Below are 18,186 nucleotides of genomic sequence, written 5' to 3' on the forward strand. Positions count from 1 at the left end.
TTTGCTGTCTGTCAATCAATTTAATGCAAAATGTGTGGTACTGAAGACCTGCTGCTGGTGTTGAAGACACAGAAACACTTAAAGAACAGGATGACGTGGAGAGGCAGGTACAGGCGGCACAGGAAGAGGCACCCATGGAGCCTGAGGAGCACTTTTACTCAGACACAGAGGAGGAGTTGCTGACAGGTACAGACTATATGAGGTTTATAAACAACTTGTGTAAAAAATTATCACCGGAGGAATTTTTCAATCTGTCATTTATTTACTCAGAGCCTCCAGCTGTGCAAGTTGCCATTGAAGACCTGACAGTCCGGCCTGGTCAGCCTGCAACGTTCTCTGCCATTATTACTGGCCAGCCCACCCCAGATATTCAGTGGTTTATGGTATTATAAAAACAAAATGATTACAATGCTTACTGATATTGTTATGATGCAAACACAATAATCTTTACTTGTATTTACCGCAGTGAAATTCATTATTTGGTTTCCTGCAGGATGACAAGGAAATCTTATCCAATGACTACACAGAAATATTTCAAAGTAGTGCACGTTGCTCTCTCACTTTGCTAAATACTCAAATAGAGGATTGTGGCACCTACACCTGCATAGCTAGTAACAGTGCAGGACAAGCATCTTGCCTCGCTAAACTCAGCGTTGACACAGGTGATATACCTTCCATTTATCTTACATTTACATTTACATTTATGCATTTGGCAGACGCTTTTATCCAAAGCGACTTACATTGCATTCAAGTTACAGTTTTTACAGTTTTTACATTTTATCAGATCTTTACAAATCTTAAATGTCTGTTGCCAAGGAATAGTGTGTTTAAGTAAATTAACTTTTTTTCTTTTTAAGGTCCAGGTGACGTTGAGGAAGAGAGAGAAGTGGAGTTTGGAAAAAGACGGAAATTACATTCTGTATATGATGTTCATGAAGAGATAGGGAGGTAATATCATCATATAAATCTTGACGTTTATGTAATCTAGCATTAACTCTTTTTTAAATTATCATAATAGTTAACAACAATAGTAATAATAGTAATATCTGATTTATCGTAAGACATCCTTTATAGCCCTTATTAAAATAATTTCAATTTTTTTCTGGATAACCAGGGGCACTTTTGGAGTGGTTAAAAAAGTCACACACAAGGCGAGTGGTGAATTTTTTGCTGCTAAGTTCCTTCCACTCAGAAGCAGCACACGGACCAGAGCGTTCCAGGAGAGAGACCTGCTGTCCCGTCTAGCTCACCGCAGACTAGCATGCCTCTTGGACTTTTTCGCCACAAGACGCACTCTGGTGTTGGTTGTAGAATTGTAGGATTTAATTTTTTCTTGCTTTATTAATTTTATCCAGTAATTATTATTAGCTTTTTAAAAATTTAATCAAATGTCTCAAATATATACATTTCTTTTTTCCTCTCCCACAGATGTTCTACACAGGGGTTTCTAGATCATTTGTTTTTAAAGGGATCGGTTTCAGAGAGGGAGGTAATATTGAGAAATTATTGAATGTCATTTACACTTTTATACAGTAATCAAGAAAAAGTGATAATTATTATTCATTGTTTTTAGGTCCAGTTATATATTCAGCAGGTTCTGGAGGGCATTGGATACATACACAGTATGAACATCTTACATCTGGATATCAAAGTAAGTGATTATACGTAGGAAGAGTAGGAATTATAAGTGGCATTAATTTAAGCTTCAATATATTACGAGGAATAATTCTTTTTCAAGAAAAGCCTTTTCTGAAATTGGAATAATTGGTGTCTTTGGTAAAGACATCTTCTGACCTGTGGCTGTCCTTCTAACATTTTGTCAAACTTATTTTTAAACCTCTTCTTTGCAGACAGACAATATCCTAATGGTGTCCCCTGTGAGAGAAGACATCAAAATCTGTGATTTTGGCTTCTGCCAGGAAATCGACAACTCCAGACACCAGTACAGCAAGTTTGGGACACCTGAATTTGTTGCACCAGAAATTGTCCACCAAGAACCTGTGACAGTAGCCACTGATATCTGGTAAACAAACTACTGTGGCTTGTTGCAAATTGTGGTGAACGGAATTTCTCATGTTTTCTCACTGCTTGGTGAATGTTTTTTAATTCATTTTTTATGCATTTATTCAGGTCTCTTGGTGTGGTTACTTACTTATGGTGAGTGCATTGAAGAAATTGAGCAAGCAGATATTTTTCTTTGTTTTTATTTCTATTTTCGCAGTATGCTGCAATTATGTATGGCCATAAAATCTAAAAATAGTTGTACTGTTAATATTTTCTTTAATATTGCTTTTTTTTCTGGGTAGCTTAACATGCCACTGTCCTTTCTTCGGGGAGAACGACCGTGCCACACTGATGAAGGTCGCTGAGGGCATGCTGTATTGGGACACACCTGAGATCACAAGCAGAAGTGTGGAGGCACAGGACTTCCTACATAGGGTTCTACAGCCAGACCCAGAGTAAGCTCTGCTTACTTGCATGTAATTAAAATTTTTGTGAGCAGCAGTTGATAAAGTTGCTTTGTTTCACCTTCACAGAATGAGACCCTCTGCATCTGAGTGTTTAAGTCACGAGTGGTTTCAGGTAGGTAGTCATCTGTGCTTATACCAAGAAGCAAACATAAAATAAGCTGTGTGCACAAATAAATTAAAATTGACGTTCATCAGAAATGTAATTATTTTTAGGGTTATTATGAAGATGAAGAACCTGAGGACATAAATACCAAAAATTTAAAATCTTTTATTTCAAGAAGAAAATGGCAGGTAAGATTTGAAATGATTTCCTTTGCCATTGATTATCCAGGAAAACTTTCTTCTTTCATGTCTTTTCCGTACTTCTTCCCTTTTCTTTCAGTGTTCCTTGACATGTCTCGGCTCGGTTATGACTTTGAGACCAATCCCAGAGTTGTTGGAGGCTCCTCTGCGTGACGTTTCGATTACAGCAACAAGGGAAACCCAGGAGCCCAGCAGCACCTCCCTAAGTAGTGGATCCTCCTCAGAGTTTGATGAAGCAGATGCTTGGGACTTCTTCCAACAGGTGAGCCAGGAGGATGAAGATGATTTAGAAGAAGAGAAAGAGGAATATAACCCGTACGCTCATGTGTCAAAGACGCCCACAGTTTTAAAACGGGATGAAGAAGATGTGCTTATTGGTGAGGACCGCATTCACAGTGGCCCGCTGGTGATTCCCATGACTGCACCATCAACAGAGCCAGTCAGTTTGGAGAGTAGGGACAGTAGTCCCTATCTTCACCTCTCAGAGAGAGATGAAGGATTGGATCCAATACCACGTCGTAGCCTCATCAAAAGCACTTTTCATTGCAGTTCAGAGCAGCTCTCACCCATGTCTGCTCGTCACATGACGCTTCGGGATAAAATCTTAGCTAAAAAGCAAGAGCGTGGCCGTAAACCCCTCCGCGCCAGCCTCTCTGGCAGGTTAAATGAGCCCCTCATAGAATATGTAGAAGATTCCCCAGACTTAGAAGCTAATCGTAACCAAAGAAGAGGATCAATGCATTCATCTTTCCTTAAGTCAAGCTCATTTGATAGTGGAGTGAGTGCTGCCCAGCCAAGCATACACACCCAGAGAAGAAGCAGGTCATTAGATGTATACACACAACGCTCTCCAGCTTCAACTGAGACAACAGTGCAAGGAGAGGATGAGCATGATGTTGAAGAAAGCCAGAAACCAGATGTGACTGATGAAGAAGAGGAGAAAACTGAAGAAGTCGAAGTGAGAAGGAAACTTTGCCATCGCAATGCATTTTTGTCGAAGAAGGGCCCAGTAATTGTGAGAAAGGTGAGAGCACAGGTTCATGAGCCTGAAGAAGGACATCAGCCAGTCTTGCAAAGTTCTTGTGAGGATGACAACCAGTTGCAGGTCACGGAAACAGAGACAAGACATTTAGGTGATGAGGAGAGCATGGATGGCTCACAGCTTTCACTAGCATGTTCGCTTGACCACGGTTCAGAGGCTTCTAGCAGGATAGGCTCACATGAAGAACTCTCCCACAGACACCACCATGATGGGACCTTGATCGCTGGATCCTCTGGGAAAACATCTCCATGCTCTTTACTACAAGACTCTGAGGATGAAGACATGGAGAGGGTCCTGAGATCTCTTCGCCAAGACCTCCCACAAGCCCCGCCAAGACGGCGCTCCAACAGTTCAAGCTCTGGACTAAATGAGATGCGCAATAAGAGTGACATCCTTCTGAGAAGAAGCTCATCTGCGGTTCCTGTCCAGGCTGCAGTAGCAGGACGAGAAAGCAAAGAGTTACTTCAAAGACATGCCTCAGCCCCAGCTCTTCAAGCCAAACCTCCTAGTGGGAAATCTTCCAAGCCTGGATTCATGAAGATCTTCCGTAAACATTCATGGGCTAGCCATTCTTCTCCTCATCTAGAAGGCTCGGAAAACAAACAAACAGAAGGAGCATCCTCACAACCCAAGACCCCTCTTCTAACCCTGAGGAAGAAGATGCGAGCTTCAGCCTCTAGCATTACCAAACTGTTTACCCGACAGTCCAGCAAAGAGGATGAAGAGAAGAAAGGCAGTAGGCTACTATTGTTGCTTTAACACAGTTGAAAATACACTATTCAATTTTCAAAAATACATTTGCTTGTGCATAATAATTATATCTAAAAAATTTTCTAACAGGACCAATTGTGAAGAACTCCTCCCCTGTCATGCCAGAGAAAATGACCACAGTAATAGCCGCCACCTCATCCGAAAGTCCACAGAAGAAGTCCAAATTGTTCTCGCTGAAAGTGCCAATATTTAAGAAATCCAAAGGTTAAACAACTAAAAAGTCATTAAACTGTACCATATAATTGCTTATTATAGATACACTACCGTTTCAAACTTTTGGGATTTTTTTAAAAGGTTTTTGAAATGCTCAAAAATGCTCATAAAAGTTTTTTATGCTCACCAAGGCTGCATTCATGTAATAAAGCTGAATTTTCAGCATCATTACTCCAGTCACATGATCCTCCAGAAATCATTCTGATGTGCTGATTTGGTGCTCAAGAAACATATTCTTATTGTTATCAATGTTTACATCATGATAAACTTTTTCAGGATTTTCTTATGATTAGAACATTTTAAATAATTTGAAACAGAGATCTTTTCTAACATTGTAAATGTCTTTACTGTTACTTTTGTTCAATTGATTGCATCCTCAGTGAAAATGTAAGTATTTAAAAAATCTAACTTACCCCAAATGGTAGAGTATTTCAAATAGTTATAAAAAAATGTTTTTCTGATTTCCAACCAGAAAGTCCAGTCAAACCATCCAGGCCAGATGTCATTCAGCTAGCAGGGGGAGGAGCGCTTGTGTTCTGGAAACCTGTGCCATCAAAAGAACTTGTCACATATTGTATTCAGTATAGTGTAAATGGTAAGAATACATACTGGGAATATACATCCTGTATTATGAGCGTTGTTTTTCATTGTGTTTTTCCATGGTGCTTCATAAAGAAAGTTTTGTCCTTTATATTAGGTGTGGAGTGGAGAATGTTGTCAGAGAATGTTACAGACAGCTGTTTTACAGCAAATGCCCTTCCGAGAGGACCGGGATATATGTTCAGAGTGTCCCATAACACAAAGACAGGATTGGCACCTTTTAGTGACCCTTCACCACCAGCCTTTATGGCCATGCCTTATGAAGGTACAGACTTGCTGGAAATAATACCTATTTTTATCCAAAAGTACTTCAAATTGATTACCTCACCCTACATCTTTAAATATGTACACCCTATTATCTTTAAATATAATGCAATCATCTCTTTTTATAAAATAAATGGAATATTCTCAGAATATGGTCATATAAAGGAGTTTACTTCAAGGAAATTTAAAGAAAGTGAATTTATTGTAATTAATTACAAATAGTTTATTTCATTTTACTTTTGCAGACTCTCACAATCCTCTCATTAAAATGGAATCTATTGGGTCAAAGGTCACTGTACCTGGAGGTCTTGGCACTGAGAAATCTTACAGCTTCCTGTCTGAAATCAACAGGTACTTGACATCATATATATATATATTTATATATATATATATACATGCATATCTATGTCTATATTTATCTATCTATCTATCTATCTATATATATGTATATATATATATATATATATATATATATATATATGTGTGTGTGTGTGTGTGTGTGTGTGTGTGTGTATTTTGAATATTTACACCTCTTTAATAAGTTATGTAAACTCAATCTATGGGCCAGTTCACACTGCCACAACAAACTCTAATACTATAGTAGTAAGCTCTACATAGCTTTAATGAATCCATATAAATATGACATGAAAGCAGAATTGTTAACTCACAAAACGCTGATTACCATTATTTCCGATCCTTTTTATGTTGCTTATTTCTGTAATTTTTTAATTAACTACATTTAAGTACATAATCTTGTTTCTCTTTTAACAGAGGCCGTTTCAGTGTGGTAATGCAGTGTGAGGATAGCCGCAGCTCTCAGATGTTAGCCGCTAAGATGACACATTACAGACCAGAGCAGAGGCAGTTGGTTTTAAGGGAATATCAACTGCTTCGCCGACTGAACCACCCTCGAATCGTCCAGCTGCAGTCAGCCATCCTCACCCCCACCTGCCTGGTGCTTATAGAGGAGCTGTGCTCAGGACGAGAGCTTCTTTATAACCTTGCAGAAAGGTGCGAGTAATAACATTGTTAAAAGGGTTCTGTTCAATTACGTATGTAGTCCTATAAATTACAAATGATATATTGACAGATACTAGTGAAAATTATTATCTATAACAATCAGTGTTGTACAAAATGACCTTACTCTTTACTCTTGATGGCCTACAGGAATTTATATTCAGAAACAGAGGTGACTGACCTACTAGAGCAGATTCTGAGTGCTGTGGATTACCTGCACAGCAGACGCATTGTACACCTGGACCTGAAGTCGGACAACATGCTTGTGACGGGCCGAAATGTAGTGAAGATTGTGGATTTGGGCTCTGCTCAGCCCTTCACTCCAGGACAGGCACTAAACATTGAACACATCAAAGAAATGACAGATAATAAAGGTATATCAATGATACTGTATTATGATCTAGAATTTGTTGCTGTGTTTTTATTCAGTCATTATAGATTACTGTTGCAAAGTTTGGGGTCAGTTTAGTCGAATTGTTTAATGTTTTGAAATGCTTACCAAACTTGCATTTATTTGAACAAAAATACATTCAAAAGCAGTAATATTGAGACATATTATTTAATTATTATTAAACAGCATTAAAATGACAGTTTTAAATCTATTTTAAAATGTAATTTATGCTTGTGATGACATTTTTTAGTATTATCAATGCTGAAAACAGTTGTGCTGCTAATTTTTATGGAATCGGTCAGACATTTTTACTGTTACTTTTGGTCAATTTAATGAATCCTTGCTGAATAAAAGTATTAATTTCTAAAATAAAAAATCTTACTGATCTCAAACTGTTGAATGGTAATTGCACATAGAACTACTTTCATTTTCTGGATTGCCTGGCATCTTAACAGAAAAAAAAAGTATCCAGTATCTTATCACCAACAAACCAATTTAGTTTATGAAAAATATTTTCTGTTTCGTTTGTTAGGTTATATTGTCCTTCCTAAAGCTCCTGAAATCTTAGAAGGACAAGGAGTCGGACCTGAAACTGATATCTGGGCTGTTGGTGTTTTGGCTTTTATAATGTAAGTCCTTTCATTCAGTAAATCCATAACCATAAGGAATAGTTACAGCACCATTAGGGCTTTCTTATTGTTCAACCAATATTCATTGATTTCCACAATTTTCTTTAATTTTCATCTTTAGGTTGAGTGCAGACAGTCCCTTCCATGCTGATATAAATTGGGAGAGGGATCGAAACATCAAAAAAGGCAAGATCCAATTTAATCGTTGTTACCCGGGTCTCTCAGAGGGAGCCATCAACTTCATGAAGAACACCATGAGCAACAAAGCCTGGTAAATAAATTCACAGATGATGTTTGCTTATTTTGAGTGTTTATATCCAAACAACAGACAGTGAGATTTCATGTCATCGTAGTCAGATGATGCTTTAATGGCAGAAAACTAATCAAAACTAATATCATTATGAAAAGCTTTCCATCATTAGACCCAAAACCAATAGTTAAAATGTATCCTGCTTCTAAACTTAATGTGTTGACTGAATCAGTTAATTTGTGGACATAGGCAGTATTTGATGTGGCTTCATGTTTCACCAGGGCAAGACCTACAGCTGCAGAGTGCCTCCAAAACCCCTGGATACAAGGAGACCGTCCTTCCTCCAAACACACCGACTCTGTGGTCTGTTTCTCAACAGACAAGCTGCAGGCCTATCTCAGGGAACGAGAAGTCAAGCGAGACCATGTCCGCACAAAAATTAATCTGCCCTTCCCATAATTCAAGGGACAGAACATATTTGGAGGCTGAAAGTGATGTGTGAAACTGTGAAATGCTTTTTGTAGTTTTTTAAAAGCTGTGCCGCTCTCCCACAAGGAAAGATTATGATGAAAAGCTTTAGCTGTAATGATAATCAATTCTATTTCTTTAGATATAACATTTTTCAACACACGTAATCAGGCAATCTGCATGACATGGCTTCAGTTATTGCTTTGCAGTAGTGTAAATAAATGTCATTTATATAGATCAGTCGTATTATAGCTTTTGGCATGCATATCTATCAATATATTATATATCTATTTCAATCATGAAAACTCTTGGAACATTTTAGCATGGTGATGGATATGGCAATGTTAATGTATTTGGTCTTGGCGGAATAGATCTGCTACGCTGCTAATGAATTTCTGCTGCTGTTGGTTATTGCTATAGTTGTAGACTATTGCTGCTGCTGCTGCAAGCAAGTACAGGAACTTGCTACTGCCAATACATATGGTGATATGGTGCCGTGAGTAGTTAAGACATACTGCTGCACAAATAGCATTTAAAATAACCCGTAGCAGATCTATACAGGTGGAGCTGGGGAAGGTGGAGGGTTTCAGAGAAACTCTGAAAGCACGCTGCAGGAATCTCAGGTGATTGCTAGCCAGCCATATAAACGCAAGGCAGTAAGCTCATTGGCTGCATATGCAGCGTGAATCAATAAGCTTGTGCCAAGTCGTTTAACTCTCTGAATATCATCAGTTACGTTAACAACCCATCAGCCTGCGCCATCTAGAGTTTCTTGACTGATCTATCTATCTATCTATCTATCTATCTATCTATCTATCTATCTATCTATCTATCTATCTATCTATCTATCTATCTATCTATCTATCTATCTATCTATCTATCTATCTATCTATCTAATCTATCTATCTATGTGAATGTAAGATGTAGAAGAGGTTATCCTTTTTCACTGTTATCACAATAGAACAGGTTATCACTGCATTATATTACCTGCATTTTTTTTGCCCTGTGTTGTTAAAATTCTATGGCACTGCTCTATCAGGGACAATTTTATAGTATGATTTACATGATGTGGTTAAATGCAGTATTTTATTCATCAATTATATTTTTTCTCATTTTAATGCAAATTTTACTTAATGTATTAGGATTTTATTGATTTGAAATTTTACTTGATGTATAAGGATTTTATTGGTTTTGGATTGTAGATTTTATAAGAGTGGTAAGGTCAATTTAAGGGTTACTGCTGCCTCTCTGCTGTGACGATAATAGTTTCACACAATGCATGTATGTTTTTTGTCTGCAAATTGCCATGTACTTACAATAAATTTATTATTACACTGTAAAACTTATTTTGTTTGATTGACTCTATACAGTGACATTTGACATTTTTAAACACACAAACCCCAAAGTAAGGCATTTTATGAACACTGGTTGAGAACAGTATTGTAGATGCACTTCTTCCTTCTGTCCGATAGGTGGCGACGGTTTGCACGACTGTGTCAAGATGCACAGAGGAGCCGACCATCGAAGAGGAGATCTGCGTCCGCCGTTGAATATAGCATCTCAGCTAAGACTGTTCCGTAAATAAAGACTAGCGTATATATTTTAGATACACAGGCTACCCGTATTTTTGTCAGGTAAGATCAAACGTTACTTTTAATACCGTTACAGTTCATAAATACAGTTCTAGAAATAATATATACGCTCAATACGGTTCCCTCCTGTCAGGTAGCATGTAAGCCCATTGATTCCGAGATTCGAGTTCATTAGCGCTTCGTTTATTAGCTATGGTTTATGTCTTTATCTTCTACTTGCTCAAACAGATCCAGCAGACAATTTTGAACCTTTAACCCTGATGTATTTTCTGTGTTAGTGGGTAACGACTTTCAGATGTACTTCAGCAAATAGTTCATATAACAAAGACGATTCTTATTTAATAAAGAAAACCAAACACTTCATTGTATGTTATGTATATTATAGTGCACCTCTTTGCTTATCATTTTGTCTAAACTGTTAGTCCCTCACCATGGCGACCGGTGCTGATGTGAGGGATATTCTGGAGCTGGCAGGAGGAGACGATTCAGGTCCCATCAGCAAGAAGGACATCATCAACTCAGACAAGGTAACCTGTCAGCGGACAACCAACATTATTGGGCTTTTGACTATAGATGGAGCTTTAAAATGGGTGTTATATTTTACTGTGAGACGTTTTGGCTTTGCATTATTGAGACAATTTTCATTCTGTTTGTTGTGGTAGAAAAAAGCCAAGAAAGTGACAGAGACTTTAACCTTCAAGAGACCAGAAGGAATGCACAGAGAAGTTTATGCCTTGCTATATTCAGACAAAAAGTAAGTTGGCTTTCTCTGCTCAGCCTTTTCGCCTAACTGCTTTATTGCCCATAGATTGTATTTGCATTGCCTTATGCCTTCTAAAAATGGATTCCCATGACTTAATGGCAGATAATTTTGCTGTTTGAATTGATCATTCCTTGAAATTAGTAAAATGACTAGAAAAAAAAGAGTAACATGTTTTGTTGTATTAGTTGTACAGCAAATAGGTTTGTATGAGTTCATAGCTCTCATGAGATTTTATTATAGATAGCTCTTGTAAATGAAAAAGCAAATAAACATATTTTTTGTAAAGTACATATACACTACTATTTAAAAGTTTGGGTTTTATTTTGGTGCTCAGGATACATTTCAGGATTCTTTGAGTAAAAGGTTCAAATGAACAGCATTCATTTGAAATAGACATTTTTTGTAATATTATAAATGTATTTACTGTCACTTTTGACCAATTGCATCCTTGCTGTATAAAAAATATTAGTTTGTTCAAAAACTACTTCCTGACCCCAAAGTTTTGAACCGTAGTGTGTGTGTGTGTATATTATTGCTGTCAATCGATTAAAAAATGTAATCGTGTTAATCACAGTCATGGATTGTGATTAATCATGATTAATCGCACATTTAAAATACTAGGATTTACCTGTAAATTTGTTGAAAAAGAAATGCATAACAAACTAGTTTGTCAGAAGCTTTCACACTTCCGCCAGGTACGAGACATAATCCTTATTATTCTTTTATCATTATTCTTTTGTTTTTATTCAGCCATTATCAGCCTTTACACTGGTAATAAAACGTTTACCAAGCCACATCGCTTCAATCCCAGTATAAATTTACCCAACTATTATCAAAAGTATTTCTAAATAAATACAATGTTGAACTTCCAGTGACCAGTATGAGAGAGTGAGAGCGATAACACCAAATTTAACACACCTGCTCCTCATTCACACCTGAGACCTTGTAACACTAATGAGTCACATGACACTAGGGAGAGAAAATGGCTAATTGGGCGCAATTTGGACATTTTCAGTTGGGGGTGTACTCACTTTTGTGGCCAGTGGTTTAGACATTAATGGCTGTGTGTTGAGTTATTTTTAGGGGACAGCAAATTTACACTGTTATACAAGCTGTACACTCACTACTTTACATTGTAGCAAAGTGTCATTTCTTCAGTGTTGTCACATGAAAAGATATAATAAAATGTGAGGGGTGTACTTACTTCTTTGAGATACTGTATATATATATATGAGTATCTTGACCTGCACATGAAAATATCTTGATAAAAATAATGTAGGCTATATTGTGTTTTGCTGTGGGACTAGTTAAAATGTTGGCAGGTGGAAGTAAAAATTTGAGCTATTGGTTTGACCGATCCAGCATAAAAGAAAAACTTTTATTGTTGAGACCTGTATGCTGCTTGTGGACCTGATACTGTTACACTGAAAAGTGACAGCATATAATTAACTTTTGTATGCTTTTGCTTCTTTCAGTCGGGATGCCCCTCCCCTGTTACCGAGTGATACTACTCAAGGCTACCGGACAGTGAAAGCAAAACTGGGCTGTAAGAAGGTGCGGCCCTGGAAGTGGATGCCCTTTTCCAATCCAGCCAGAAAAGATGGAGCCATCTTCCATCACTGGAGACGTGCAGCAGAGGAAGGAAAGGACTACCCATTTGCTCGCTTCAACAAGGTAGGAAAGAGAGGGTGATACTGAACAGAGTTCTAGAAAAGAAAAAATGGCATTGGTCGAGGAGAGAAGAGATTGTGTATTATTCTTGTTTTGAAATTGAAATTCATCTAATTGCATGTTACTAAAAAATGATATTATTCCTGTTCCAAGACTGTGCAGGTGCCTGTGTACTCAGAGCAGGAGTATCAGATGTATCTTCATGACGATGGATGGACGAAAGCTGAAACAGATCACCTGTTCGACTTATGCAAACGTTTTGACCTGCGGTTTATTGTTATCCATGATCGCTATGATCACCAACAGTATAGAGTAAGTTCTTCATCACGATTCAGCTTTGTAGCGAACATAAAATAGTAACTTGACCGTGTTGCAGTTTACTTCCTTCTAATCACATTTTTTCACTGATTTCATTGATATTATTGTAGAAGCGATCTGTGGAGGATCTTAAGGAGCGTTATTACAGCATTTGTGGCAAACTGACAAAAGTTCGGGCAGGAACAGGGACAGAGCCTAAGATCTTCATATTTGATGCTGGTCATGAAAGACGCAGGAAGGAGCAGCTCGAGAGACTTTTCAGCCGCACTCCAGAGCAGGTGAGGACAAGACTGATCTTTTTCATACTGCATAATTATTGCAGTGATGCAGTGTTTTTACACAGGATTTTGTGAGACTATGGGGGGTGGAAGAAACATTTATGCATTATCAATCTGGTGCACTTTGAGTGCTCCCACCAATTTTCAGTGTCAATTAGAATATAATGATGTTGGTATTATTGTTATCATCCCTTAACACAAATATATTAGTATTGAAATACAGCTGTATTGTAAAATATATGTAAATAAAATTTTATTTTACTCTTCAGTAGGAAAATTATCTTAGCTTGACAATTTATTTTGCATTTATCTTGGTGTCTGTAAATAATGTTGGTAATTAATGGGACACAGTGGAGATACTGATATAAGTTCATTATATCTGATGGGGACAAGCTTGATCTCATTTAGACAATGTGCTTCCTTTTCCTTCCTGTAGGTGGCAGAAGAGGAATACCTGATCCAGGAGCTGAGGAAGATTGAGACGCGTAAGAAGGAGCGTGAAAAGAAGGCCCAGGACCTCCAGAAGCTCATTACAGCCGCTGACACGACGACAGAGATGCGCAGAGCTGAACGCAAAGCCACCAAGAAGAAGCTGCCGCAGAAACGAGAGATGGAAAAACCTGTAATTATCTCTTTATTTACACCTCAAACTGTCTAAATTCAATTTTTAACCTGTCTGCTATTAGTAATAGCGGTTTGATAGGGGAAAAAACAAACTATATTTTCAATAATGATAGTTCTAATTTTGCACATTCTTTGCAAAATGTAAAAAAAAAAGAAAATCTGTGAACTTTAATACTTCCTAGCATTTGCTCCTCTAATGCCTTCTCATCTGTCCAATGGCAGGCTGTTCCTGAAACCGCAGGCATCAAATTCCCAGACTTCAAATCTGCTGGTGTTTCACTACGGAGTCAAAGAGTAAGATCAACTTACACGCTTCGACAAAACTGACCCCTGATCCGTTTCTTAATGTACGATCCATGCAGAATATTATGATACATCCTTCTTCGCTGCAGGGGCCTGTGGCGTTTAACTTCTCTCTCATTAGCCAGGAGTTGATTGATTCACACAGTCATAGGTAGAGTAATCTACGCACAGGAAGGCATTCCTCTTAAAGAGTAATGAAGGGAGGTTGCTCTATATAAAACGCATTAAGGATGGTACTGGGGTAGTGTATGACTCAGATGTGGCTGGTCATCTGTTAGTCAGACTTGGGTGCATAAACATGTTTTGATCTGCCCTCTCTGAAGTGCATTTCAGGGGTATTATGAATGAAAGATGACCCCATTTTTATTCCATTGCTCCCACGTTTTTCTACCATGTAGCCATCTGAGATTAAAGGTGTTAATGTTCCAACACCTCATGGATTAAGACACAAGTACACAAGCACAACTTAAGTTTACTGAAAGTTTATTTGTAGATTTTGTTAACTAATAAATTTGTGTGCTTAGATGAAGCTGCCCAGCTCAGTTGGACAGAAGAAAATAAAAGCAATTGAACAGATCCTGACGGAGCAAGGAGTGGGTGAGTAGCATTTTTTATAAGCATTCCTTCTGTCTTCTGACTTCCTACCTATCATATGGTTCTAATGAATGGTAATAAAGAGGTTCAATGATTTCAATTATTATTAGAATTAAAGTGATTCATTTAGAAAAAATTCAGGTAAAATATTTATTTTGCTTGCATATGGTGAAATTTTCTTTTCTTGCATTTGCATTTCTTGTATAAAAATAATATAACATTGTATTATTATTATTTTTTTTAATGCTAAATTGCTGAAAATCACATTAAATAGTATAGATATTGAGACTTTTGAATAGGGTTTATAAATGATTTTTTAAAGAATGATGAGCATTATATGGACAGGCTCAAAGCAGTTATTTACTCATGAAATGGATTGCAATGTTTGAGCTTTGTTTCACTTAAAATAACTTTTAAAAGAATCGTTTGTGACTTGGACTACAATGCTCATGCTGTATACTATTGCATGTAGCCTGTCGGGACAAATCAGTAGAAACATACATTTATATAAATATTTATTTTTAAAAAAAAAATTTATTTATATTTTTGTTCCATTATCCAGTACAGTGTCTTTTTATTTAATAATATTCAGTTCAGACTTTAAACTCTGGTAAAATATGACTTATTGTGCCATGGTGCAGAAAACACTGGCATAGAATAAAATTATAGATTGATCATGGAATTTTTAGAATCAGTATTGGGATTGTGAAAGCAGAAATTCTTTACCCAGGTATTGTGTTCGTCATCTAAACCTTCTAAAATCAACTCTTCCAAACAAAAAAGATAACTACAAGTTCCAAACACAGAATTTGCTTTGAACCATCTCATAATTTATCCCTTTTTTCTTTCCTCGACAGACCTCAACCCCATGCCCACTGAGGAGATTGTACAGATGTTTAACGAACTCCGCAGCGACCTGGTCCTGGTGTATGAGTTGAAGCAGGCCTGCAGTAACTGTGAGTACGAACAGCAGATGTTGCGGCACCGCTATGATGCTCTGCTAAAAGCAGGGGGCGCCATCACACCACAGAGCGAGAGCAGTGGAGCACCTGACAGTCAATCCTGGCTTGGCGCTGATGACATTAAAACCGAAGCCAAAGAGCAGATTATTGATGTGGTTGGAGCTCCACTAACTCCAAATTCGGTGAGTATTCAGAGGAAGGTTTTTATAAGTGCGTATCTGTAAATTGCCATGACATTAAATTATTGTTTTGGTAATTCATATGATAGAACCATTTTAGTGATAGACCTCAGCAGGCACCATCGTGCAATTTGATCTCCTTTTAAACATTAGACACATTTATTTGAAACCCAAATTCAGTTGTTTTCATATTGTCTTTTATTTTAATTTATATATGTATTTTTACATATTCATTTTGATTGTACATTGTCTACTAATGTATTGATTCAAAGCACGCTGCTTCTTTTTTTTCAAAATTATAAAAGCTTTTTTTTTTTTAAATGAATTAATGAATATGACTGAAATTAAACTAAAATATTTAAAACAATTCCACTGGCATTAATATTTCAACATGTTTTCTTCTCTTTTCACAGCGCAAACGCAGAGAATCTGCCTCGAGTTCCTCATCTATCAAGAAGGTGAAGAAACCGTGACATAAATGACTTTGTAAACTCAATTGGACATTTTTTGGAAGAGGATAGAGAGGTTTGTGGAGCTCTCTTAAGTGATTGCCTGCTTCAGGGTCAGAGGGTGAGGTTGTGGTTGTAGGTCATCTGTTATCTTCTCTTTTGATGACCGCTCTCTCTGTTAATGTATTCAACACAATGACTACCCTCTCTGTCCACCACCCCTCAGTCCCACCCGCTTCCCTCCTCTCTCCATTCTCCAGACCAAACCTCTACCATGACACAGACCACCCTTGACAACCTATTCCATTATACCACCTCTTCTGTCCAACCAGGCAGCCCAAACCCAGATGAACTAAATTGGCAAAGAGAGCTAATCGGAACATGACAAGACGGAAGCAAGTAGACAGAAAAAAAGAAAAGTCTGCTTGTCTGTCTGAAATGAACGTATGCTGGACAGATGGTATGAGTGAATCTGGATCCTGTTGGGGAATTTATTGAAAGAGTGTTTGCTTTTTGGCTGCGTCTTGAAACAGCAGGCTCTGGAAAAATATCTCATTTTTTGGAGGTGTCCCTGTCTAACTGGCGTCTTTACGTCTGCCATCCTGATTTGCCTGTTTTCACCTGCAATCCTGCATTTTCTCAGAAGAGCCAGAGTGTCACCCATCTCAAATAGATGCTCTTGTATGTTGAGCTCCTTACCTGTAAAATGTCCTTGTGTTTAATAAATGTTTTTTTTTTTTCAAAGCGTTTCACTTTTAATTTGCTAAATTTTAATGCAAGGAAAAAAATGAATATTTTGTATTCTATCTCTGGTTATCATCTAGGAGGTAGAATATAAATATCCTGTTCGGTTATGGACTGATTTAGATTTTTTTTTAAATGTAGTTGTAAAAACACTAAAAGCCAAAGTTAAAAATTTTCACCATCACTTGATATTGAAGCTGAAAGCGTTAACTGAACACACCCATGCGCTGATTTGTTCCATGACATCCGTGTATTTCACTTCGCATTTGTGAGGCGCTCGGTGCGTTTTAAATTAGCTGTCAAGCGCGCGCATCAATAACTTGAACTGCACGAGCTCTGCCGCTCGTCATCGCCACTTCATGAATTCACCGCGATAAAGACATCTCCAGTAAATTCATTACAGTATTGAACATGACAGGAAACATTTATAATTTACATGTCAACTCCGCATAACCCGTGATAAATTTTTTCGAGACAGTAAAGAGCGGTAGTGAGCCGCTGAGGCAGTAGCTTAACAGAAGACCTTCCGACTTAAAGGTTTGCTATTAAAGAAGCCTTTATTTTATATGACAAATTTATTTTATTTAGAAGGTAACACCTTGTTTATCTGTAGTTGAAAATATATTTTATTAAAATATATGTATAATTTCAGTTAAAAAGCAAGTAACAGCAAGGACAATAACTATAGAGCTTTAGTAATTGTATATAATTCTATAAAAATAGGCCATGGAAGACCAGAGAAACGATTTCGTTGGAATCACTTGGCCGGTTCTCACCAACAATGGTAAGCATAGTTCTCTTTGATAACTATTAGCGTCCACTCCACACCAATTGATGATAACGTTCTGTTGATTGTGTAGTTCTGTCGTTTTGCCGTTTTAAATGTCCGGGCTCTTTGACATCTGGATTCTGATTGGCTGTCAGTGTTTTATCATGTTCTGAAAGTTCCTGTGTCATTCTCGTTATACCTGTGGTGTGAACTTGTTCTCATATAGTTCTCGTTGTGAAAAGTGAAAGTGACATGTGGCCAAGTATGGTAACCCATACTCGGAATTAGTGCTCTGCATTTATCCCATCCTAAGTGCACACACACAGCAGTGAACACATACACACAGCAGTGAACACACACACACACAGCAACACACACACCCGGAGCCATTTGCTGTGGCGCCCGGGGAGCGGTTGGTGTTTCGATGTGAGACACGTTATAAATTATTAATTATTATTTATGAATATTAGCAGTGTGCTATTTTTAATACATAAATTCTATACACATGAAATCATTATGGA

The 18,186-nt window shown here is 37.5% G+C and overlaps 2 protein-coding genes across 2 annotated transcripts in view; both read left to right on the plus strand.

The window, feature by feature from the left end:
- The window catches only part of obscna (obscurin, cytoskeletal calmodulin and titin-interacting RhoGEF a), a 48,470-nt gene extending 38,738 nt beyond the window's left edge, over nucleotides 1-9,732 (plus strand). Inside the window, exons 63-84 of the mRNA XM_058784226.1 lie at nucleotides 47-186; nucleotides 271-383; nucleotides 494-662; nucleotides 858-948; nucleotides 1,115-1,315; nucleotides 1,429-1,489; nucleotides 1,574-1,651; nucleotides 1,851-2,023; nucleotides 2,131-2,157; nucleotides 2,307-2,459; nucleotides 2,538-2,583; nucleotides 2,685-2,762; nucleotides 2,854-4,552; nucleotides 4,657-4,791; nucleotides 5,273-5,395; nucleotides 5,498-5,665; nucleotides 5,910-6,015; nucleotides 6,436-6,675; nucleotides 6,832-7,055; nucleotides 7,605-7,701; nucleotides 7,823-7,972; nucleotides 8,233-9,732. Coding sequence (XP_058640209.1) covers nucleotides 47-186; nucleotides 271-383; nucleotides 494-662; nucleotides 858-948; nucleotides 1,115-1,315; nucleotides 1,429-1,489; nucleotides 1,574-1,651; nucleotides 1,851-2,023; nucleotides 2,131-2,157; nucleotides 2,307-2,459; nucleotides 2,538-2,583; nucleotides 2,685-2,762; nucleotides 2,854-4,552; nucleotides 4,657-4,791; nucleotides 5,273-5,395; nucleotides 5,498-5,665; nucleotides 5,910-6,015; nucleotides 6,436-6,675; nucleotides 6,832-7,055; nucleotides 7,605-7,701; nucleotides 7,823-7,972; nucleotides 8,233-8,410 — 4,450 coding nt within the window. The 3' untranslated portion in view covers nucleotides 8,411-9,732. The remainder of the gene's footprint in view (nucleotides 1-46; nucleotides 187-270; nucleotides 384-493; nucleotides 663-857; nucleotides 949-1,114; nucleotides 1,316-1,428; nucleotides 1,490-1,573; nucleotides 1,652-1,850; nucleotides 2,024-2,130; nucleotides 2,158-2,306; nucleotides 2,460-2,537; nucleotides 2,584-2,684; nucleotides 2,763-2,853; nucleotides 4,553-4,656; nucleotides 4,792-5,272; nucleotides 5,396-5,497; nucleotides 5,666-5,909; nucleotides 6,016-6,435; nucleotides 6,676-6,831; nucleotides 7,056-7,604; nucleotides 7,702-7,822; nucleotides 7,973-8,232) is intronic.
- Nucleotides 9,733-9,882: 150 nt separating this feature from the next.
- On the plus strand, nucleotides 9,883-16,887 carry dmap1 (DNA methyltransferase 1 associated protein 1). Its single transcript, XM_058783710.1, has 11 exons — nucleotides 9,883-10,053; nucleotides 10,434-10,538; nucleotides 10,674-10,765; nucleotides 12,250-12,448; nucleotides 12,599-12,757; nucleotides 12,874-13,041; nucleotides 13,478-13,663; nucleotides 13,888-13,959; nucleotides 14,493-14,565; nucleotides 15,420-15,706; nucleotides 16,117-16,887. Exons 2-11 carry the CDS (start codon nucleotides 10,443-10,445, stop codon nucleotides 16,174-16,176), a joined length of 1,392 nt encoding a protein of 463 aa, XP_058639693.1. The 5' UTR covers nucleotides 9,883-10,053; nucleotides 10,434-10,442; the 3' UTR covers nucleotides 16,177-16,887.
- Nucleotides 16,888-18,186: the final 1,299 nt, after the last annotated feature.

This window comes from Onychostoma macrolepis, chromosome 08 (assembly GCF_012432095.1).
Source record: "Onychostoma macrolepis isolate SWU-2019 chromosome 08, ASM1243209v1, whole genome shotgun sequence".
NCBI classification, from domain to species: domain Eukaryota; kingdom Metazoa; phylum Chordata; class Actinopteri; order Cypriniformes; family Cyprinidae; genus Onychostoma; species Onychostoma macrolepis.